General features: G+C 50.5%; 1 protein-coding gene across 7 annotated transcripts in view; it reads right to left on the reverse strand.

The window, feature by feature from the left end:
- Window positions 1–3,592: 3,592 nt before the first annotated feature.
- MT4 (metallothionein 4) overlaps window positions 3,593–24,496 on the reverse strand; it is a 41,546-nt gene continuing 20,642 nt past the window's right edge. The window contains exons 2-7 of one of the 7 annotated variants that reach the window (XM_023747501.1): window positions 24,095–24,217; window positions 20,467–20,690; window positions 16,265–16,376; window positions 6,484–6,544; window positions 4,294–4,359; window positions 3,593–3,838 (exon numbers count right to left, since the gene is read on the reverse strand). In XM_023747501.1, coding sequence (XP_023603269.1) covers window positions 3,747–3,838; window positions 4,294–4,359; window positions 6,484–6,544; window positions 16,265–16,315 — 270 coding nt within the window. In that variant the 5' untranslated portion in view covers window positions 16,316–16,376; window positions 20,467–20,690; window positions 24,095–24,217 and the 3' untranslated portion in view covers window positions 3,593–3,746. Of the gene's footprint in view, window positions 3,839–4,293; window positions 4,360–6,483; window positions 6,545–7,234; window positions 7,361–8,790; window positions 8,923–16,241; window positions 16,377–20,466; window positions 20,691–24,094; window positions 24,218–24,496 lie in introns of those variants that run through there. The other 6 variants (XM_023747504.1, XM_023747502.1, XM_023747505.1 and 3 more) reach the window with 6 other exon arrangements.

Below are 24,496 nucleotides of genomic sequence, written 5' to 3' on the forward strand. Positions count from 1 at the left end.
GGTTCTGTTTCTCTGGAGAACCCTAATACACCCCCCCTACACCCTAGGGTAGCCAGGATCTTGAGGGGTCTGAAAACCATAACATCCTTCTAAAATACCCTCCTCCCCTTTATTCTTCCTTTATTGTATAAATTTTTGGAGAATTAAATATGTGCACATATAATCCTTTCAAATATAAAATTAGAACCCTACAGTACACTGATCTATAAATGACTTTTCCCATATTTATCAATAGATTGTAAATTTCTGTCCCTGAAATTAATTTCACTTCTACGATTTTTAAAAAATATATTTTTATTGATTTCAGAGAGGAAGGGAGAGGGAGATAGAAACATCAATGATGAGAGAGAATCATTGATTGGCTGCCTCCTGCATGCCCCCCACTGGGGGTCAAGCCTACAACTGGGGCATGTGCCCTTGACCGGAATTGAACCTGGGACTCTTTGGTCTGCAGGCGGATGCTCTATCCACTCAGCCAAACTGGCTAGGGCTATGTCCATGATTTTTCCCTTAGGAGACAACATTCTTTAAAGTAGAATTTATGTCTCAAAGTATACATATTTTTTTCTTTTCGAACAGTATTTATTTTAATAAAGGCCATGTCAGTAAATTTTGGAAAATTTTGAAAAATAGAAAGAAAGAAAAATATCTGTGATTTGAACTCAGCCACTGTCAACATTTTAGTATATTTCATTTTCACATTTTGTATTCTATGTGGCCTTTCTTCTGAAAAAAAAAGACTGCATAACTAATTCATAGCCTATAATTTAAGATTTTACCAAATCATTTCCTGTGCATTTTTAGTGGCCGTGTCATATCCCATCATGTGCACAAGCCACAGCTTACTTGAACAATTTCATAGCCTTAGACATGAGGTTGTTTCCAGTTTTTCACAATTATAAATAGTACTGAAGTGCACCCTCCTGTGAGTGAGTGAGGCTTTCCCCCCACTGAATTTGTGGTGAGTTCCCTAAAACAGATTTCCAGTAATGAAACTATTGGGTAAAATGGGAACAAATGTTTTTGTGGCCCATTGATTACATTGCCAAATTATTTTATGTTTTAAAAATATTTTTATTGATTTCAGAGAGGAAGGGAGAGGAGGAGAGAGATGGAAACATCAACGATGAGAGAGAATCATTGATCAGCTGCCTCCTGCACATCCCACACTGGGGATCGAGCCCGAAACCTGGGCATGTGCCCTGACCGGGAATTGGACCATGACCTCCTGGGTCATAGGTCTACACTCAACCATTGGGCCACACCAGCCAGGTGCCAAATTATTTTAAAAGCCGTATGTCCTGTGAATCTGGGCGGTAGTGTACACTTCGTTAAGGCCTTTACAACTAAGGCGCAATCGTCTCTTGGAGAGCTGGCTTTGATTTCTCCTCCGAGCATTTGTACCTGAGGGGTCTAAGCCCTTTCTGGGATGTCTGGGTCCCAAAGCCAGCCAGCGTGAAGCGTGAACACCCCTCTCAACCCTTGTACCATTCCCAAGGGCCCAGCATACTCCTGCCTCAGCTGCCTGTGTGCCTGGAGCGCCCCCTGCAGTCCACACGAGGAACTTCCTTTCTTGTCTTGCGACCGGGCCTCCATTGCTTTCCCACCAAGCCCTCCTCTGGTCTCCATCCAAGTTGGAATGTATCCTGAGCAGGTGCAGAGTCTGTCACAGCCCATCCGAGGTCTCCAATTGTCTTCCTTAGGCAGCACGGGAACACGATCCATGACGTGTCCGCCTCCTGACACAGCACCTGCCGGCTCCAGGAAGCTCTGCCGTGAGAAAGCTCTCCTTGGCCTGAAATCTGTTTCCTTTGTGTCTCCTCTGCTTAAGTTTCACTCCTGCAAGGTTGCTTGTAACCCGCCTGCTTACTTTCCACTTCAGCTCCACCCCATCCCCCATCTCCCCACATGGTCTTCAAGCTTCCCTCTCGGCTAGTCCTGCCCGAGTTGGGGGTCTTCTCCGAGCCTCAGTTTCCCCACCTGTAGATTGGAGGTAGCCATCCCCATTCTGTAGGGTTGTTGCAAAGATGAGCAATTATACCAGTAAAAAAGCCTACAAGATGGTTGACTGAAAACATGCATTTACCTCTCCTTCCTCCTGAAAATCAATCAAAAGAAACTTTAAAAAGACAAGGAGGGAAAAGAGAAAAACGAATAAACGAGCTGAGGATTGGAGTTTGTGGAGCAGAGACTGCCGGACCCTTAGGCTAGATCCAGTTAGATCCCAGCAGAACGAAGATTGCTCCCACAAATCCCACCCCCCTTCCCTGTGCCCCAGGCTGCTGGTTCCTGGAAGAGGCCATTGCCCTTCCTTAGGCAAGTGGGTAAGTCTTTGCCCCATATCCGGGGTGGGTCACACCCCAGTACCCCTATTCACCCTGCCCTGTCCTACATAACCCCTTAACGCCTGCCACATGGTGCAGGGGGCATCCATGTCGTCTTGTTGTCCCCCAGATGAGCCTCGTATGTATATAAGTTCCCTTCCTAAGCTCTTCATATAATGATGGAGTTGTTAGCCTCTTTCTTTGGTATCTCGGCCTCAAGACATTTTATATAACAGTGTGAGGAAAGACTTGGACAAGTACATCACTCAATCAGACTTTAACATTTTTCTGGAATATCAGACTGGGTCAGATCACATTTATGGGTGATGAATGGGAGCAGAGAAAGGCACAGCTCAGATCAAGACGTAGAGGGAGGTCAATGGGGGATTGTGTTTTGTGTTATTGGGGAATCAGGCTGGGACAGCAGAAGATGAAGGAGCTGCAGAAACCAGGATTCCTGGGAGATGGTGCGGACCAGGTCTCAGATCTGTCCCACTGTAAGGGTAAAGACATGGGGTATCTATTTTACCTCCTAACTACTATTTGTCATTGGTTAGGGGCTATTCCCCGTGGCCTTGACTGCCCAGTCCCCCCAGCCTACTCTGTGCTTGTAGCAAGAAAGCTCAGGCAACCCAGCCAGTGTTGCTCAGGGGTTGAGCGTTGACCAAGAGGTCACGGTTTGATTCCGGTTCAGGGAACATGCCTGAGTGGTGGGCTCAATCCCCAGTGTGGGGTGTGCAGGAGGCAGCCGATTGATGATGTTTTTGTGTGTGTGTGTGTGTGTGTGTGTGTGTGTGTGTGTTTTAAAAAAATATTTTTTATTGCTTTAGAGATGAAGGGAGAGAGAGAGTAAAAAATATATATAGAGAGAAACATCAATGATGAGAGAGAACCATTGATCGGCTGCCTCCTGCACACCCCACACTGGGGTTCAAGCCTACAACCTGGGCATGTGCCCTGACCCGAAATAGAACCTTGACCTCCTGGCTCATAGGTTGATGCTCAAACACTGAGCCATGTGCCGCTGGGCTGATGATGCTTCTCTCTCCTTGATGTTTCTACCTCTCTAACCCTCTCTCTTCCTCTCTCTCTCAAAATCAATCAAAACATATTTTTTTTTTAAAAAGGCCCAAGCAGCAGAGTTGCAGGAGCCTTCGGTTAACAACCTGGGCAGAAGGGATGCAGGCAGGCAACCACGAAATCTGCAATGGAGTTGGCCCTTCTGGGTCCTTCTGAGTGAGGCTCAAACAGTGCTCTGACCACCAGACAACCATGAATGGAAACTTTATTGCTCCAACACTTTACATGAATGTCACCAACACCTCGTTGGGCAAATATATAAAAAGCACACTCATCTCAACTTCTCCACTAACGCACTGTACAGACGCTTCCCAGGCCGCACCCCAGCACGCCGGGTGCCCTTCAAGGGCAGCAGCTGCACTTGCTGGAGCCTCCTTTGCAGATGCAGCCCTGGGCACACTTGGCACAGCCCGGGGGGCAGCAGGCGCAGCAGCCTGGAAGGGTCGGGAGATGGACAGATCAGCTTGTGGTCCGCACTGCTCTCTTACCACCTCCCCTCCCACCGCTCAGAGGAAGTGGGAAGAGCCTGCCATGGGCTTCAATCCGCAGTCACAAAACCCTGGGAGCGGACGTTGTGGGCTGTTGGAGCTGGAAGGAATCTCAGAGGCCATGCGGAGTCCATCAGAGGCCCAGAGTGAGGGGGGGGGAGGGCAGGGTTTGCCCAAGGGTATTGGACAGTGGCTGATCCGGGACCAAACCCCAGAGCTGCTGACTCCAGGCCAGTGCTCTTTCCCCATCTCCGCTGGGCAGGCTGGAACCTCCCCGCAGTCCTCCCAAGTGGGCAAAAGGCACCCAGATCCCGCTCCCTCCCACCATGGCTGGGGGTTGCGGATGGAGGGAACAGAGTTTCCTAGTGCCTGGCCCTCGGTGCCCCAGTCGCCGGACTCACTTTTTCGACATGTTTTACAGTTGCAAGTTGTGCATTTGCAGTTGTCTCCACAGATGCATATTCCTCCTGGAAGAGAGGACAGAGCACAAACGTGAGGACCAAGGCGGGCGGGGCACACAGGGTGCACTGCAGAGCGCCCCGGGGCAGGGTCTCCGGGCCGTCGCTGGGCCATGCTGGGCAAGAGGGGAAGATGCTGCCCAGCATCATTCCAAGCGGCGAGGACCACCCAGTGGTTCCCAGTCACAGGCCACGCACGGAAACCCCGGTGGCTGCTCAGTAACCCCCAGGACCCTCGTTAACATGCAGATTCCTGGGACCAACCTTTGAGATGTTCTGATTCAAAGATCTTGGTGGGGAAAGGGAGCCAGTATATATACTTTAAATATTTTTATTGATTTCAGAGAGGAGGGGAGAGGAAGAGAGAGAGAGAAACATCAATGATGAGAGAGTATCATTGATCGGCTGCCTCCTGCACACCCCCTCCCCGAGATTGAGCCCACAGCCCTTGACCGGAATCTAACCTGGGATCCTTCAGTCCACACGCTGATGCTCTATCCACTGAGCCAAACCGCTGGGGCAGTATTTTTATTTTTATTTTTTTAAAATATATTTGTAGCCGAAACCGGTTTGGCTCAGGAGATAGAACGTCGGCCTGCGGACTGAAGGGTCCCGGGTTCGATTCCGGTCAAGGGCATGTACCTGGGTTGCAGGCACATCCCCAGTAGGAGATGTGCAGGAGGCAGCTGATTGATGTTTCTCTCTCATCGATGTTTCTAACTCTCTATCTCTCTCCCTTCCTCTCTGTAAAAAATCAATGAAATATATTAAAAAAAATATATATATATATTTGTATTGATTTCAGAGAGGAAGGAAGAGGGAGAGACAGAAACATCAATAAGAGAGAATCATTGATTGACTGCCTCCTGCATGCCCCCTACTGGGGATTGAGCATGCAACTAGGGCAGTGGTTGGCAAACTGCGGCTCGAGAGCCACACGCAGCTCTTTGGCCCCTTGAGTGTGGCTCTTGAACAAAATACCGACTTCTGCGCATGTGCCACAAAGTTTCAATCGCACTGTACGTGCGCGCCCCGCACGTGGTATTTTGTGGAAGAGCCACACTCAAGGGGCCAAAGAGCCGCATGTGGCTCGCGAGCCGCAGTTTGCCGACCACTGAACTAGAGCATGGTACCCTGACCAGGAATCGAACTGTGACCTCCTGGTTCATAGGTTGACAGTCAATCACTGAGCCACGCAGACCCGGCGGGAGTCAGTATTTTAAAAAAGCAACACAGCCAAAACCGGTTTGGCTCAGTGGATAGAGCGTCGGCCTGCGGACCGAAGGGTCCCAGGTTCGATTCCGGTCAAGGGCATGTACTTGGGTTGCAGGCACATCCCCAGTGGGAGATGTGCAGGAGGCAGCTGATCGATGTTTCTCTCTCATCGATGTTTCTAACTCTCTATCTCTCTCCCTTCCTCTCTGTAAAAAATCAATAAAATATATTTAAAAAAAAAATAAAAAAGCAACACAGATGATTCTACTGTAGAATCCAGTTTGAGAACCACTGGGCTAGTCCGTCTCCACCAAGTCCAAGTTCCCACAGGAACCGTTGAGGAAATTGAGACCTGGAGATACTAAGTGTCAGAAATGATTGCAGCAACGGACCAAAACCAGGTTTCCAGGATCTGGGCTGGAGCTCGTCCCCTGTCCTGGTGGCTGCCTGTAGGGGCCTGCTGCTAGGTCCCCCCCACAGTCATTCCAGAGCCAGGCTATCAATCCTAGCAAATGAAGCTGGTAGCCAACAGAGGGTGGGGGCTGCCCAGAGGACCCCAGTCTGAAACAAACACCACTGGCGGCTCCTACCTGCAGGAAGGAAGCCTGAACCAGACACCTGCAGGCTCTGCAGGCTCCCTGGGGGAAGCTGGGGCACAGTCCCAAAGCCCGAGGGTGGGCATCCTTTTAAAAATGTCTATTTGTATTGATTTCAGAGAGGAAGGGAGGAGAGAGAGAAACATCAGTGCTGAGAGAGAATCATGGATCGGCTGCCTCCTGCACGCCCCACACTGGGGACAGAGCCTGCAACCCTGGGCATGTGCCCTGACCGGGAATCAAACCGTGACCTCCTGGTTCATAGGTCGACGCTCAACCACTGAGCCACGCCAGCCGGGCCAGGGCTGACATCCTTACTCACCAGACAAGCAGGAGCACTCTCCAGGGTCCATGGTCCAGGTGTCCGAGGGGCTCGGGTGTGTCTGTGATGGAGAAAGGAGGTGAGTGAGCAGCCGCTGGAGGCTGCTATTTATAGCCGAGTAGCTGCTGGTGTAGGTTCGCCCCACCTCCCCCTGGGGCCAGACGCTTTGCATGCAGCTGAGCCAGACACCCCAGGCGAGGGGTTGGGGAGAGCAGTACAGTCATCCAGGCGGCTTTTTATCACTGGGGATGCAGGTGACTGCCCCCTTCCCACATGCCCACCTGCCAAGGTGTCAGGGATCCAGGCTCAGGCTCAATGGCACTTGGGGGCTCAGGTTGGCAGCTACATCCACCCAGTGTCCCTGTCCTGTGCATACTATTATCGGCCCTTTCTGCTTCCTCCTTCACAGGGGCTGCTCCTGCCCTGGCTCAGGGTCATTTTCTGGCTCCCTGGTTGGGCAGAAGGGGCTGGGTCCTAGTTCTGGGCTTTAGAAGGCCTCACTCGGGCCTTCTTCTGGACGTGACTCCCAGTCCCCATGGGTGAGAAGGCCAAGAGTCAGGGGCATGTGCCACCTGGAGCCCGCACCCTGTCTGACCTCAGTTTACTCATCTGCAGTCAAGCTAATGAAAAGGAGAGCCCTACAGCCCTGGCCCCGTTGTGTGGCTTAAATGAGAGAATGCCTATTAAGGACTCAGTTCAGAACCTGGCACATAAATATTATTAGTATTATTAGTATTATTATTGTCATTACCTGTGCCTATTATAACTTGGCAGCCACCCACCCATCTGTACGTTTCAGGCTCATGGGCCAGCCCTGGGGTCCTGAGCAGGGTGCATTCATCAGCAGTAAATATTGGGGAGAGTTGTCATCTCTAGGGTCCCTGCTTCTAAGCTCCACTTAATTCTTTTTTGGGGTCCCCAGTTCTGGGGGCCACGGGGCCCTGACTCCGCTTGCTGCAGTTTCCATGTTTGGAGACAAAGTTGACCTTCCACCTACAGAGCCCTCTCATGGGGGTTTTTGTGGCCTCCTCCGTAAGACTAGGCACGAGAGGCGGGTGGACAAAATCAGAGCAGGCAGGGACCCTTGGATCCTGCATGGTCAGCATTAGAGGAACCCTGAGAAGCCATGGGCCAGGCCCTGGTTGTTCAAATGGGGAAACAGAGGCCCAGGGAGACAGTCGATCCCCCGTCACTGGGCATAGTGGTGCCAGGGGCATTTGGACCTGGCTCCTCAGTTCATTGCAACACCCACGCTTTAGGTGTAAGGCACTCCTGACAAAACTGTTCGGCAGTTTGGAGCCTTGTGGCATTCAGTTACTTTATTATTAAAAAGTTCAAACATACTCAAAGCACCAAGAACAGTGTTACAAACACCACTGTGTCTGCAACCCAGAATTAATAGATGTCAACGCCGTCATATTTGCTTCGACTCTTATTTATAAGAAATAAAAACTTAGCAGGCGCAAGGCTTTAAATGTTGTCTGTGTGTTGGGGCTCCCAATTTACATCTCCAGGTGGCCTCTCTTTTGAACTCCAGATCCAAGTTCCACACGGATGCCAAACAGCATCTCACACGTGACATAGCCCCAACCAAGCTCCCGCTCTCAGCCTCCGCTCCAACCAGGCCCTCCCACAGTCTGCTGCCTCCATTGCCCCCTGGTTTGAGCCAGCATCATCTCCCACGCAGATTCAGCACTCATTTCCTAAGCGGCCCCCTGTGTCTGCCCTTGACCTAGACCAGTGGTCGGCAAACTGCAGCTCGCGAGCCACATGCGGCTCTTTGGCCCCTTGAGAGTGGCTCTTCCATAAAATACCGACTTCTGCGCATGGGCCACAAAGTTTCAATCGCACTGTTCATGCGCGCTCTCACGTGGTATTTTGTGGAAGAGCCACACTCAAGGGGCCAAAGAGCCGCATGTGGCTCGCGAGCCGCAGTTTGCCGACCACTGACCTAGACCCTTATGCCACATTGTCTTTATTATAAAACTGCTGCAAGGAACATCCCTGTTCATATCATGTACCTGAGTGTACAAGGCTCACTCATCCTTAGAAGGAGGATGGCGAGGGTGTAGGGAAACAATTGCTCTCCAAAGATCCTATCCTAATTTTCATTCCCTCTAGCAATTTCTGAGAGTCGCCGTTTCCCTACCTCCTCCTCCAATACTTCCTATAGTCAGACTTTGAAATGTTTGCCCATTTGGTAAGTGTAAAGAAGTGCAATGTATCTCACTGAGTATGATTTGCATGTCCCTGCCTCCCACCATCCATTAACCCCCAGAGTGTGAGCCATGGGCTAGTCGTCCTCACATGGACTGTGGGTGTCTCATCAGCCTTTCACACTCTAGCAAGAGAGAGCACAGTGAGGATCATGGGCTGCGGTTCTTCGCACAGGGTTCTAATCCTGGCTCCTCCATCTGCTGCTGGACAATCTCAGACAAGTTTTTTTTTTTTAATATTTCAGAGAGAAAGGGAGAGGGAGAGAGAGATAGAAACATCAATGATGAGAGAGAATCATTGGTTGGCTGCCTCCTGCACACCCCACACTGGGGATGGAGCCTGCAACCTGGGCATGTGCCCTGATGGGGAATGGAACCATGACCTCTTGGTTTCTGGGTCGATGTTCAACCGCTGAGCCTCGCCAGCGCGCTCATCTTTAGAAGGGAGATGATCGTGAGCAGGACAGGAGATACTAGGGTAGAAAGCTCAGAGGAAAAGTAAGAAGCCATAAAGAGCACAAAAGACAACAAATCTTCTTTGTCTCAAATCTGTCCATGGCCTGGCCTGGAAGAGCATAGAGGGCACAGACCCCCAGACCCTGGTGGGTTGGGCTTTGGGGTGAGAGGCTGGTTGAGAAGAGTAGGAGCAGCCCCCCCCCCCCACCTTTCCCATGCACTATTCACTCCTCCCCTGCTGGGCTAAAGGGGTGCTTGCCTCTTCGTGGTCCCAGTTCTGACAGCTGTGCTGAAGGAGTTTCAACAATCTTACCATCAAGAAGAGCTGCTGTGGGTTTTGATAAGCTGTAAAGCTTTTCACATTTCCTTCATATATATATTTTTCTAGAGATCTGTCCCATCAGCTAAGGCAGTGGTTCTCAACCTTCTGGCCCTTTAAATACAGTTCCTCAGGTTGTGACCCAACCATAAAATTATTTTCGTTGCTACTTCATCACTGTAATGTTGCTACTGTTATGAATCGTCATGTAACTATCTGATAAGCAGGATGGTCTTAGGCGACCCCTGTGAAAGGGTTGTTCGACCGCCAAAGGGGTTGCGACCCACAGGTTGAGAACCGCTGACTAAGGTAACAATGTATGTGTCTGTGTGTGTACACATGAGAATGACAGAGAGAGAGAGAGAGAGAGAGAGAGAGAGAGAGGCATGCCAGGGAGGTTGGGGCTGTTCTTTCTCAGAATAGCTCTAAGAAAGCACCCCAGCAACCTAAATACACACACACACACACACACACACACACAACACACACACACAACACACACACACACACACACACACACACACACGATTCTGCGTTTCTGACGTCCAATCCCACTCAGGAGCCCTGGCAAAGGACCCCACAGCCTCCCAGGGGGCGGGCGGGCTGTGAAAAGCAGGCCACGGCTAAATGAAGAGCCACTTTGGGGAGCCCAGTCAGTCACCTGTGCAGGCGGCAGGCTTCACAGACTCTCCAGGGCTGGCGGCTGCCGGTTAATTAAAAGGGACTCCAGCCCCACCACTGTCATTCAGCACCCAGGGCGCAAGTGAAACCTCCGCCTTGCAGCTTTGCACCCGGCCCGGAGGAACGATGAGTAAGGCCGCAGCAGCCAGCGGCTGGCCCAGGTTGGCTGGCAGCCCAGGTTAGGGCTTTGGAGAGGGGGAAGGAGGCGCAAGTTCACCTTTTTTCCCTTCTTTTCTCCCCCCACCCCCCTACTGCTCTCTTACTCTCTCTCTGTCTCTCTCCCCTTTCATCAATCATTCAGCAACATATTCAGGGCTGCCTGTGTGCTAGGCTTCAGGTCAGCCCTCACACACAGGGCCTGGGCCTCAGGAGCTTGATGCCCAGCGGAGGCGATGAGCGTGCCCACAGCTGTCAGAGAAGGAGGAAGCAGCGGCTTCTGTGAGGACGCACGGGTGCAGGGTGGCACTCGAAGGACACTGGGAGTGGGGACCTGTCTACGTGTTGAGCCCTAGGTGCCTCACTCGCCTCTCCCTAGTCTCGGCCTTCCCTCCTCCCTCCTTCCCTCCCAGTCTAGGGCACTCTGGCTTCCTCAGGGCGTGTGGGGTGCGCGCTCAGAGCCCTGGGCTTCACGGAGGTGCTTGCAGGAGCTGCTGCAGATGGGAGGTTAGGCCACACGCCTCCCCAGTGGGAGCAGGTGCTGGGGCAGCCCGGAGCCGCATCCTCAGCCTGAGCCCACGGGGATGGTCAAGTCGGCAAGGCTGGTCTTGGGTCCCTGCACTCGGTCCCCTTTACTTAGAAACCCTCCCTCTGACGGCAGTGGGTTCAGAGCCAGGAGTTCTGGAACCGACGTAATTCTAGATCAGGGGTGGGCAAACTTTTTGACTCGAGGGCCACAATGGGTTCTTAAACTGGACCGGAGGGCCGGAACAAAAGCATGGATGGAGTGTTTGTGTGAACTAATATAAATTCAAAGTAAACATCATTACATAAAAGGGCACGGTCTTTTTTTTTTTTTAGTTTTATTCATTTCAAACGGGCCGAATCCGGCCCGCGGGCCATAGTTTGCCCACGGCTGCTCTAGATGCCAGAGCTGTCAGGGCAATAGTGGTCCACACCGCCTCTCAGTCCCAACCCCAACTGCAGGTTGGAAGCGTGAGGCCGAGAGGGAGAGTCCTTGCCTGTGGTCCCACCGCCAGTGCGGGCCGCTGGCTGAGGCGAGGGACTGAGGAGGAGCACCTCCCAGGGCCTGGGCAACCTCCTGGGTGACTGCAGAGTGTGCCCATTTGCAGAGCCGGCGGCTTGGATGAAGCAACCGCTGAGGGCCCCACACGATGCCACACACGTCACGGGGTGGGGTTGGGGGGGCGGTTCCTGAGAAGAAGGAGGTTTTACGGTGTCATTGGGATGCCGAGACGCGCAGAGAAGAAACCACTGGCGAGAATCGCAGAACCGCATGCTCTGATGATGACATAAACTAGGGGCCTCGTGTACATGTCTCTGTCTCTTCTCTCACTCTCTGTCCCTTCTCCTTCTGCTTTTCTTTTAAAAAAAATATATTTTTAAATTGATTTCCGAGAGGAAGGGAGAGGGAGAGAGAGATAGAAACATCAATGATGAGAGAGAATCATTGATCAGTTGCCTCCTGCATGACCCACACTGGGGATTGAGCCCGAAACCTGGGCATGTGCCCTGACTGGGAATTAAATCATGACCTCCTGGTTCATAGGTCACTCTCAACCACTGAGCCACACAGGCCGGGCAAGACAGTGGTTTTTAAGCTGGTTAGGACAGTGGTTCTCAACCTTCCTAATGCCTCGACCCTTTAATACAGTTCCTCATGTGGTGGTGACCCCCAATTTCATTGTTACAAATTGAACATAATGAAAGCATAGTGATGAATCACAAAAACAATATGTAATTCTATATGTGTTTTCTGATGGTCTTAGGCGACCCCTGTGAAAGGGTCGTTCGACCCCCAAAGGGGTCTCGACCCACAGGTTGAGAACCACTGGGTTAGGAAGTGCCTAGCTCTAAGGTTTCTAAGGCAGTGCCCTCAGCCACCGTCCCCAAAGTGCAGTTGGTATCTAACCATTGGGATCAAAGCATGTTTCCGAGAAACTTCACTAATTGTTCATCGTCTGCGGGCACTTTTGGGTCTTGCCTTTCCTCCAAAGATGCGAGAACGATTTCAGCCGCCTGGGGCCCTGTAGCCCCCGGCACTGCTCTCCCAACAGTGGGCTGGCCAGACCTCTAACGTGTCCTCCAGGTCGGAATCCTGGGGGTCTGAGGACTCCTGTGGAAGCAGGTCCCTCAGGTCCAGGGACCAAGAGGCCTTCCCCACCTGTGCGGGATTTCACTCATAACTCCGAACCATAGGGCACGAGTATTTTAATTTGTTGATTTCTCCAGCATAAATCCACAGCTCTTTGCAAATAATCGGATCATCCCCAATCCACGTTAGGGGGGAAAACAAAGACGACAGTGTGAGGGCTTTTTAGAAGGGGAATGATTGTCCTCTGCTGTCATTTCCTGCGTTGTAAAGGGGTGGATGGCAGGGTTCAGTGCCCCCCTCAGCATCTGTGGGGGTTATTGACCTAAGGTCTGTGAGCAGCTCGGGTCTGGGAAGCCCAGTGTGAGAACCAGGAGGGGTGGCCACGACCCCCCGGCTGGGCATGGACGCCTGAGTGTGCTAGAATTCCTGGGCCAACTTCAGGTCTGCATGAGCCTTGGATGGACACAGATTTAGTCCACCACTGCTTTGATCCTTCCCCCTGCCCCCCCCTCCCCCAACACACACACACACAAACTCTCTCTCTCTCTCTCTCTCTCTCTCTCTCTCTGGGCAAGCCATTTGACCTTGGTTTCCCTGCCAATAAAATGAGGTTAATAACATACTCTCCTAAGGGTGCCTCTTAAGAATAATTGCCCATTTCTTGCTGGGCGCTTTGAAGAAAATCGCTCTGAAGATGTTCTGCTGGCTCTGGAATTTTCTTTGGTGCAAATATCAAACAGAGGAGAACGGCCCAAGTTCTGATTCTGGCCTTCCCCACTGAACCATTGCCCCCAGTTCAGTTGGAAGAGAGGAAGGCCTGGGAGGGGCTGTGATGAGAGCCTGGGCCTGCCTGGAATGTTAAAGGCACAGCCCAGCCTTTGATGCTCGCCTGCAACGCTTGTTAATTTTAATAGGAAGCGAGCCGAGGCGGGCAGGGTCTGCCTGGCAGAAGAAAACAGGTGGAGGCCAAAAGGGATCGGTGCCGACTCAATTTGGAGCTTGTTTGGCTTTGAAGTCCTTGGCCTCAGTGCCGGAGTCACAAGACATCTTGTAGTGTCAGGAGGGTAAGTGCGGACGGACGTCTGGGGCAAGTATGGAGCTTGGGCTCCTCTGTTCCCAGCTCAGCCAGGAGCAGATGGCTCCCGTCTCAATTCAGGAATCACTTTAGCGTCAATACTCCCCCGAGCTGGTGAATTTCCAGGGAAACGTCAAATAGGGGGCTCAAATGTAAGTGATCTAGGGGCTAGGTCAGTGGTCGGCAAACTCATTAGTCAACAGAGCCAAATATCAACAGTACAACGACTGAAATTTCTTTTGAGGGCCAAATTTTTTAAACTTAAACTATATAGGTAGGTACATTGTGATTAACTTAATTAGGGGTCTCCTAAGCTGGCCTTTGCTAAAAAAGTCCTCAATCTGATTGAGGTACGTTCGCTGAGGTCGACCCCTTCCAACTCTCCCATCCACACTCGTCTTGTATACTTGTTTCGTCTATCTCCTTTCATTCATCCTCTCTATATGTCCAAACCATCTCAACATACCTTTCTCAATCCTCGACACTACATCTTCTTTCACTCCACAACATTCCCTAAAATTAATAAACTTTACTTAAAGTTTTAAGTCAACTTCGCACTGTACGTGCGCGCCCGCACGTGGTATTTTGTGGAAGAGCCACACTCAAGGGGCCAAAGAGCCTCATGTGGCTCGCGAGCTGAGGTTTGCTGACCACTGGGCTAGGGAGTTAATGTGTAAGAGTGAGGTCAGTTGACGGCAGGTAATAGGGAATGGTGGGGACTGTGGCGAAGTGACTAAGCTCCAATGGAATATTGAGATTTGGGAACGAGGGTCAAATTTTGTCAGCTCTTCCGATGGTATAAGAGACATTTAAAACCTGGATCGTGTGTGTGTGTGTGTGTGTGTGTGTGTGAACTATTCCAATTTTGCACACTGATAAGAGTCGTTTATTTGTTTATCATGTTTCAATGATCTCCCCGTGAACAACGCATGCATCCATAGGCCAAACAGGTCCACGGGGTCCTGCTTTGTGACCTCCGTTTTAGAATCCTAAATCTTCAGGATGCAGGCTCTTAAAACTCACCGAGGCCTTTGGTTACTATTTTCTAGAGTTTGCAGACCGATCCCTGGTTGAGGGCATCAGACTCACCCAGTGAGAGCTTTTGAAAACCACCGTTTTGTAGGGATTCTGACTCCGTGCCCTTGGAGTGGGACCTGGGAAGGGTTACTGTATTTTCTGACTCCTCGGATGACTCTGATGCGCAGCCAGGTTTGGAAAGCGGTGACCTCACCGGTTCCTCTCAGTGATTTTTAATCTTTTGGAGTCATAAACCCTTTCGAGAAGCTGAAGAAAGTTACCCACACTTTCCCTGGGGTGGGGGTGGGGGGGGTGGGGGGAGATGCTCATTCAGAAAATATTTTGCAAACAATGTCAGGGGGCCCGAGTCCCCTCCCTCTGACGGGCAACCTCGGCCACCAAACCTTGGAAGTCCCCGATGACAGGAGCCGTGAGAATGGAATGGCCCTGGGGTCCCACTTGCCCTCCTGCAGTGACAGGGAGCTCATCACCTTGGGACAGCCTATCCCTCTTGGGGGAACGGTTATCTCAATAAAGTCTGTGTGTGTGTGTGTGTGTGTGTGTGTGTGTAGTGGGCTGCCTCTTTCCATTCGCGGCCTTCTCCCCCTCCTGTAGCTTTCAGCCACAAGTCCCAGATATGTGACATGAGCAATAACTACAGATATGTTGAGGGGGACCCGATTTAGAGAGGGGGTTACCCTTCAACTGAGGTTTGTGGGGGGAAGGGTATTCCAGGCAGAGAGAACAGCATAAGTCAGGGCCCCGTGGCCGGGAAAATAAAATCACTCCTCTCAATTCAGCACTCGCACAGAGCTGGGTCACGGGAGCTCTGAGGAGGAGCCGAGGCTGGGCTCTGCATGTGTTTGCATATTAATGAGGCAAGGCCAGGGGCTAATTAACAAGGGCCTGACCTCCTGGGTTCTTAGGCTGCCGCCTGCTGCTCTCCAAGTCTTTCTCTTTCAGAGAACCTTGAGCTGGTGCCTGGGCCCCATGCACACAATAGGGCCTTTCAGGACCTCCTTTGAATGAAGTGTCCTGTTCCCACCACAGTTTTTAAGATGCGGGAACAAAGCAGAAACTCAGAAGGACTAAGAAGTTTTGTTCCTCGGGGGTGGGCAGGCCAGCGCGCTGCCAAGTCCCAGGACCAGCCTGCCGGGGTTGGAGAGCCGGCCACTGCCCTGGGCCTGGGCTGAGTCATGGTCCCAGCACCCGGGCTAAATTATCGCCCTTGGTTTACAGCTAGAAATCCCGAAAGGAGGCTCGGGTCATTGGTCACGGCTGTGGTCCCGAGGCACCAGGACAGACAGATCGCCCTCTTCATCCCCTACAGGGGCCAGAGAGGGATCAGCGTGGGATTAATGGCGTGGGTTTCCCAGGGGGAGGGCTGGGTCTCTGGTAGAATATTTAGATCATTCATATCAGTGCAGGAAGGGACGACCAAGAAAAAAATAACACCGATTGCTCTTACAGCAAGTGATAGATACTCATCTACACTATGGTCAGAGAAATGCAAATGAAAACTGCAACCAGATATCATTTCTTAAATGTCTATCTGATTGGCAGAGATCCGGAATGTGCCGTGTGCTGCTTGGGGAGGTGGGGGAGGTGGGGAGAGACGGGATCTGACAGGGATGGTGACACACACAGTGGCCCCAGGACACAGACGGCCTATGTGCTGGCAGGAAACAACGCTGCCGCTGGGAAACTATCCTATTCATTTACCCCAGGACGTGGGTGCAACTCACGGTGATCCTGCTTGTAAAGCATTGGGAAGGGACCGAATGTTCAGGAATCATGAGGCGTCGATGCTTTGGAATTCCAGGCAGCCCCGGAGAACAGCAGGCAGCTCTGCACGTCCTGGTGGGGAAGGAAGGAGAAGATGGAGAAGATACAATGTTAACCGAGGGGAGCGAAGTGCAGCATCGTGAGATGCAGGGGGCCACTGTTCAAGGGGGAAAAGCGGGGGGAAGCTGCCTAGTCACACATGTTTGTATACGAACAGAATCGGCTTGCAAGGAGACTAAGAAACACGTAACAGTGGTTGCCTCTGAGGGGGGACTAGGGAGCCCGGGTCAGCTCAGCTGGGAGGGACTTATAGTGTATGTTTTTGTGTTTTTTAAAGCATTTGAATTATGTTTGTCCTATGCTTGTATTTCTTTTACAAAGGAAAAGGAAAGAGGGAAGGAAGGAAGGAAGGAAGGAAGGAAGGAAGGAAGGAAGGAAGGAAGGAAGGAAGGTCACTCAAAAGCCCTGCGAAGTAGTCCCCCATTTCACAGATGCTGCCACTGAGGCAGGCAGAGGTGAGCTAAGTGACTTGCTTGCCAAAAAAGGGCAGAGCCTGGATTCTAACCCAGACCGACTGGCTTGGTCTGTGCATTTTACCACCTTAGAGCTGCGAGGAACCTGGGGGTGGGGAAACTGAGGCCCAGAGAAAGAAAAGGGAGTTACCTGAGGTCATGGAAAGAGGAAGCGTGGGATTAGTGAATCCTGGACTCAGCCGGGAGACGTGTGCTCTAGCCCCAGGGCCCCAAAAAGAAAGAGGCTTCTAGATAATGCGCAGAAAAACTCTGTTTTTGTTGTATTCACAGTTTTAATGGACTTCAAGGCATCTTAGAAAGAAGGGCAACTAGTACATGGAGTTTATAATTTCACAAAGGTTCCTGCTTAGGATGAACAAGCCTGAAGTGAGCCAATGTACTGGGAAGACAGCAGAGGAAGTTATGGTGGAAGGCGGGGGAGAGTGGGTCAAGGAAGACGGCAGTTGGGCAGCTCTGCTCCCCAATGGTGGCCACCTGGGGTGTGGGGAAGCACGGGACTTGGTTGGAAGGTTTGTAGGAGGATTCTCTGCAAGGTTGGGGGTTTCTGGGGGGACCTTGTCGAAGGCGGCAGTCCCTACCTTGACTTTTCCAAACAAGTCCGATCCCCCAGGGTGTTTTGCTAGAATCTCTATGTTTAGTCTTTAAAGACCCGGCCTTGTAGAAGCATGTACTTTTTCAGGGATGCTTATCCTGCTAATTGTATCTAGAGCTTAATTTTAGTTCAAGCTGTTATGACACTAAAAGCCAAAGGGGGCAGGTGAACAGGGCTACTTGGCAGCAATAGCCAAGTAGTGCCTTAGCCCACTCTTTCGCAGAAACGGGTGTTAGAGTCATCATTCATCCGTCACTCAGGATCCACGGGTCAGCCCGGCGCTGGGGCCAGAGGAGGACGTTTTTGAAATGTGTGGAATCTCAGCCTCCTCACTCATGGCTCCTCTGCCCAGGAATTCCTACCCTGTCCTTACATTGTCATCCCACAACCCTCTCTGCCTCCCTGTCTGCCACTGTGGGAACCAGCACTTTTTATGGGCAATGGCATCTTCAAAGTGTTTTGGCTTCTTAATTAGCCGCCTTTCACACCCAGCTGACTAGAGTTCCCAGACATTCCCAAGGGAGGAGGGCTGCTGGGGTCAGCATCCGAATGCCTTGGCGGCTCTGAGTTCTAGACCAACCTGGGAGAGGGTCCTGGTCTCACCGCTGAAATGCAGCTTATGTAATACCACAGGCCCGGTGCACAAATTCATGCACCAGTGGGGTCCCTCAGCCTGGCCTGCGGGATCGGGCCGAAACCGGCTCTCTGACATCCCCCGAGGGGTCCCGGATTGTGAGAGGGTGCAGGCCAGGCCAAGGGACCCCACCGGTGCATGATTGGGGCCGGGGAGGGCCACAGGAGGTTGGCCAGCCAGGGAGGTGCCGAGGGAGGGCTCCAGGGCATGTCTGGCCTGTCTCACTCAGTCCCGATTGGCCAGACCCCAGCAGCAAGCTAACCTACCAGTTGGAGCCTCTGCACCTGGTGGTCAGTGCACGTCATAACAATTGAGCGGCCTTAGCATATCATTAGCAGTTTACACTTTGATTGCTTGAACGGATGACTGGAAGACCAGACACTTAGCATATTAGGCTTTTATAATATAGGATATATACATATGGAGCTTTGGGAACCTCAATCGTTTTCATCTGTGAAATGGAGGGGCTAATAGGGTTGTTGGGAAGACTCAACATATGAAGTGGCTGGTGCAGGACCACTGCTCCATACATGCTGGTCCCCTTCACACTCAGATGTCACCTCCTCCACACGGCTTCACTCCTCACCATCCCTCCTCTACCCTTCAGGACATTCAGTGTTTCTCCCTTTTAACGCTGATCAGTTCTCTGTCTTGCATTAGGGTGAATGGTGTCCCTGTTGTAGTCATTAACTCCTTGAAGTTGGGGCTTATGTCTAAGGCATCATCGCATCTTTCTCGCTAGGAAGCTCAGGGCCTGGCGTGAAACTCATTAAATGTTTGCATGCCCAGAGGCCTGCAGCCCCGCTCTGTGGGCGAAGACCGGTTCTCTCAGTCATTAGCTCCATGATCTTAGGCACGTTACTGACCTTGCCTGGAAGGCCTGACCTGTAAAATGGGAATAATTAATAATGGCACCTACATCACAGGGTTGTTGTGAGGATTAAATAAGTTAATGTGCTTAGAACAGTAGCTGTCGCAAGGCAAGAGCTTTATAGCTGTTGGCTATTCTTACGTTTTAGCTATTGTGATTAATTCTGCTATGAATATTGGGGTACAAGATATCTGCAATGAACATGGAGGTGCAGATATCGCTTCAAGACAGTGATTTTATGTCCTCTGGATACATACCCACAGTGGACTTGCTGGATCCTTGGGTAGTTCTATGTTTAATTATTTTATCTGTGTATGGAATCTTTTTAAAATATATATATTTTACTTTTATTGATTTCAGAGAGGAAGGGAGAGGGAGAGAGAGAAACATCAGTGATGAGAGAGAATCATCAAGCAGCTGCCTCTACGAGGGAGGAGCTCCAACCGGGGCATGTGCCCTGATCAGGAATACAACCGTGACCTCCTGGATCGATGCTAAACCACAGAGCCACTCCGGTTGGGCTCTATGTTTAATTTTGGAAGAACCATCATCCTGTTTATCACAGTGGCTGTGTCATTTGCATTCCCACCAACAGTGCACACCAATTTCTCCATATCTTTGTGTGTATGCTTTCTTACCTTTTAATTTGGTTCATATCAAAGTATTACCTATTCAAATAATAAATTACATATACATTTTTAAAAAATATATATATATTTTTAAATATATTCTATTGATTTTTTACAGAGAGGAAGGGAGAGGGATAGAAAGTCAGAAACATCGATGAGAGAGAAACATCAATCAGCTGCCTCCTGCACACTCCCCACTGGGGATGTGCCCGAAACCAAGGTACATGCCCTTGCCCGGAATCGAACCTAGGACCCGTCAGTCCGCAGGCTGACGCTCTATCCACTGAGCCAAACCGGTTAGGGCTAAAATATATTTTTATTGATTTCAGAGAGAGGAAAGGAGAGGGAGAGAGAGAAACATCAATGAGAGAGAATCATCCATCGGCTGCTTCCTGCACGCCCCCTACTGGGGATGGAGCCCACAACCCAGTTGTGAGCCCTGACCAAGAATCCAACTGTGACCTCCGGGTTCATAGGTCAATGCTCAACCACTGAGCCATGGCACCAGGCAATAAATTACATATTTTTAAAAAGACCTGCTGTGTTAAAGAGGTGAGGGTGGGTGAGTGAAGGAACAGGACAAGGATAAGACAAATAGTGGCCCAGGTTGGTGATCTGTCTGGCCCCTTCCTGCTTGGAAAGGCCAGGACTGTAGTAGAAACGGAACTTGGAGTCTCCTTGGGCCTACTCTGCCCCTTGGAGATGCTCAATCTGCCCAGCTGCATGCTGCTTTCAGCTACAGGAGTTCATTCGAAGGTGGAAAAACTCAAGCCTCCCAGAGCGGTGTGCCAGAGGTGGCTTCCCGCCCAAAGAGGTGGTTACGAATGCTGAGTCAAGCCTCAGCCAGCGTCTGATGCTGCCCACGCCCAGGTATGGCTCCAGGGCACTATAAGGAGCACACACCTAGGAAACTGGAATGCACTCCCGCCATCAGCTTTGATCTGAACCCTGGGAGCGCGCTGGGCCAGGAGCCGGTCCCTCTGCTCCTGGGATGCAGGGCTGACCCCATCCCACTGTAGCCTCTTCTAATTTCAAAAGCATCCGAAGGCTCTTGGGTCTGCCTTGCCTTGGCAGGGCCAACAGGTCATTGTGGGCACAGCTCTGGTCACATCTTCCCATCAATGCCCCTGTGGGTTTGGCAGGGGGAGACCAAGTCAGGAGGAGGCTTGCATCCATCACAACAACAAAGAGATGAAGGAGAGTGTATTTGCGGATTAAACAAAAATCACAACTTATGTAAGTTATATTGGTATTTCAAAATCAGAAGCGTATGCCTGGAGCCAGAGAAGGTTCGGAAGAACTACATCAACAGAAATGAATCAGTGTGTTTCTTTGAGTGAATTGTTTGTCAAGGCTATTGTGTTATTTGAATCCTGTGAGATCATATGTTTTCTCTATTTTCTGAAGAATCTTCAAGTGGAACCTCAGGAGTCTCTGGCTCACCCAGAATCATGAGTCAGGCTCAGAATCCTGCCCAGAATCTCAAGCATGGTCTTGTGGGTGTCCTAGTGCCAAACGAGGAGAAGAAAGAAGTGCCACTCCCCAGTGCTTATCAGTCTAAGCTTATCAGGTCGAACCTTCCTAATGCCGCAACCCTTTAATACAGTTCCTCATGTTGTGGTGACCCCCAACCATAAAATTATTTTTGTTGCTACTTCATAACTGTCATTTTGCTACTGTGATGAATCATAATGTAAATATCTGATATGCAGGATGTATTTTCAGGGGTCGCGACCCACAGGTCGAGAACCGCTGATTTAGAACTTTTTAGCGGGGAGAAGTCAGTAGGCCAACCCTACAGGGTGGGATTGAAACGCAGGGCAACGAGAGGGGCTGGGGGCTCAGGACAGGCCTCTGTGAAGAGGGCAGCCTTGGACCAAGAGATCTGATTGACACGTAGGAGCCAGGCTTATAAAGATCTGGGGGCTCTTTCAGGTGGAGAGAACCATAAAGTGGGGTAGTTGGTCCTGCCAAATGAGTTATTTAAGATGTGACTATTGATTTATTTGAAGAGGCCGATCATTCACTGACCAAATATTTAAAGAGCACCCGCTATGTGCCTGTAACTGTTGAGGGTGCTTGGATGCTGTTAGGCTGGTGGAGGGAGCGAGGGTATTGTGTAACAGTCCTGGTGTCCCACGCCCTGCTGCCCCGCTCTGATCCCTGGGTGAGCGGCTCCTCTTCCTCTTGGTGCTGGCCTGTCTGCTCCCTGCCGAGTGATGGAAGAGGCCTGCCCCAGGATTTGGCCTGCGGTTCTCCAGTGATAGACACATCTCCCTGAGTCTGGCGTTCCGAATTTGGAAGTTAATTGTCCAGCAAATAGAAGTCAGTCTCCATTATCAATGTTTAAAAATATTTTTTTATTTAAAAAAATATTTTTATTGATTTCAGAGAGGAAGGGAGATAGAAACATGAATGATGAGAAAGAATCATTAATTTGCTGCCTCCTGCATGCCCCAACTGGGGATGGAGCCCGAAACAGGGCCATTGGCCTGACCCGGAATCGAACTGTGACCTCCTGGTTCATAGGTCAATGCTCAACCACTGAGCCACAGCAGTCAGGCTTCTTTTTTTAAAAAAATGTTTATTTATTGATTTTAGAGAGAGAAACATTGATTTCTTGTACCACTTATTTATGCATTCATTGTTTGATTCTTGTAGGTGCCCTGACCAGGGACTGAATCTGCAAGCTTGGCTTGTCGGGACAACACTCTAACAACTGAGCTACCTGGCCAGGGCCCACTTCTTCTAATGTTACCATCTTACACAATCATGGTACAAAGAAATTAACACCAGTGCAGCTCTAGCCAGTTTGGCTGTGGACAGAGCATCAGCCTGCAGACCAAAGGGTCCCAGGTTCGATTCCCGTCAAGGGCATGTACCTTGGTTGCAGGCTTCTCTCGGGGCTAGCTCGTGCAGGAGGCAACCAATGGATGTGTTTCTCTCACATTGATGTTTTTCTCTCTGTCTTTCCCTTTCTCTTTCACTCTCCCTAAAAATCAATGGAAATATATCCTCGGGTGAGGATTAACAAAAAAAGAAAAGAAAAGAAATGAACATTGGTGCAGTATTACTAACCAAACTATGAACTTTAATCAGATTTCGCCAGTTCTCTCACGAGCGACCCTTTTCTGTCCCAGATCCCACCAGGGACTGCGTTATTAGCCATGTCTCCTGATCTCTTTCGCTCTGTGCCAGTTCATGATTTTCTCTCATCATTGATGCTTCTATCTCTCTCTCCCTCTCCCTTCCTCTCTGAAATCAATAAAAAAAAATATCTAAAAAAAGAAAGAAAGAATATAGAGAGAGCTCACATACCTTTGCTCAGTTTCTCATAATGCAAAACACCTGCTCCCGCTGGCCGCCAGCCCCAGCCCACTCCCCAGAAATCAACCTTGTGACTGTTGGAGGCTTGTCCAGGGCACCCTCTCACCTTGCTTCCCTCCAGGCCTTTAGTCCAGTGTCCTAAGGTGCTTAACCTCCATTCTTTACACCTGCACACCCTCTAGTGGGGGTGCTTTGCCTACACAAAATGAGAACAAGGAGCCGGAGGGGCAGGCAGCAGGCATGTGCTTAAGTCAGCATCTAAATTCTTGGCCTCACCTGGTTCCCACCAGACCTTGACTGGCTAGGTTGGTCTTTCCCACCCCAGGGCTGAGAGGGAATCTGGAACAATGCTACTGGCTAACAAAAAAAGACAGGAAAGACACCAGATTTATTACAATAGCCACCCTGACAAGTCAAAGGCAGCCTTTTCATCTAGAGGTAATAATAACAACAACCTAGTAATACTAACTTTTTATGGGAGCTCTTATTAAGTGCCAGGCAGAGCTTTAAGTGCTTTATTTATATTAGTTAGTCTAATTCTCACAGCAACACTCCCCAGAAGTTCACTGCAGGACACAGTATGTGCAGAGGTTAGCAGCTCAGGAGACCACCTGGGTTTGCCATCCTGGCCCTGCCACCTACCAGTGCAGCTCTAGCCAGTTTGGGTGGCCTTGGGTTTATGTAATATAACCTCTCATGACTCAGTTTTCTCTCTTGTAAAATGGGTGTGATGACAGGATCTCCCCCCGGGGTGGCTGTGAGGATAGAAGGAGTTAGTGTGTGTCAAGAGTGCGTAGAGAATAAATGTGAGTGACTGATGGATGAGGAATTTGAACCCAGGTCTTTGTGCTGTTGAGGCCTGCGGGCTTACCCAGCACACAGACAGGAGGACAGACTCAGGGCAATTTCCATTATAGGACTGACCAGAGAACCGCTAAGGACTGTGGGGTCTGGACATGGGACAGAAGAGGAAGTGGGGCAGAAAGGGGCTGGGAGTACTCAGAGACAAGGCCTATCCGGCTATCTGCTCAGGTCTTACCTTCCGCTAACGCCCTCAAATTTAGTCTTTGGACATTATTATGAAAGAGGTTACAACTAGTCAAGACGAAACAATAGGCTTGAAAAAAAAGATGCTCATTTGTACAGCTGAATTTACAAAATGCAAATACCGACAATATTCTAGAAGCCATTTTTTAAGACCTACCTACAGCATCTGACCTAGTTATACTCCTCCTGGCAACCCTCTCTTCCCGTGGCCTCCAGGACACCATACTCGCCTGGTCCTTCTTCATCAATGGTGGCTGCTTCTCGATCTCCTCTGTTGGTTCTGTGCATGAAGAAGGAGCCACATAGTAGACCCGACAAGAGCAGGCGGACACATGGCAGGCTGACAAGCTCAGTGATGGAAGGTCACCACACAGGATGGTCTGATCGTAAGTTCCTAATGGGCAGGCCACGGTGAGGAGCCACATCCCAGGCTCACAGCTTCTTTAGCAAAAGTCAGTCTTAACCGTGAGCCCTATGGATTGTTCTTAGGCGTCTAGGATAAAGTGCCTTTGAAACGTTAGAGTAATTCTCTTTCCCGGACCCCTCAGAGTCACAACTG

This window comes from Myotis lucifugus, unplaced genomic scaffold, assembly GCF_000147115.1.
Source record: "Myotis lucifugus unplaced genomic scaffold, Myoluc2.0 scaffold_895, whole genome shotgun sequence".
Classification (NCBI taxonomy): domain Eukaryota; kingdom Metazoa; phylum Chordata; class Mammalia; order Chiroptera; family Vespertilionidae; genus Myotis; species Myotis lucifugus.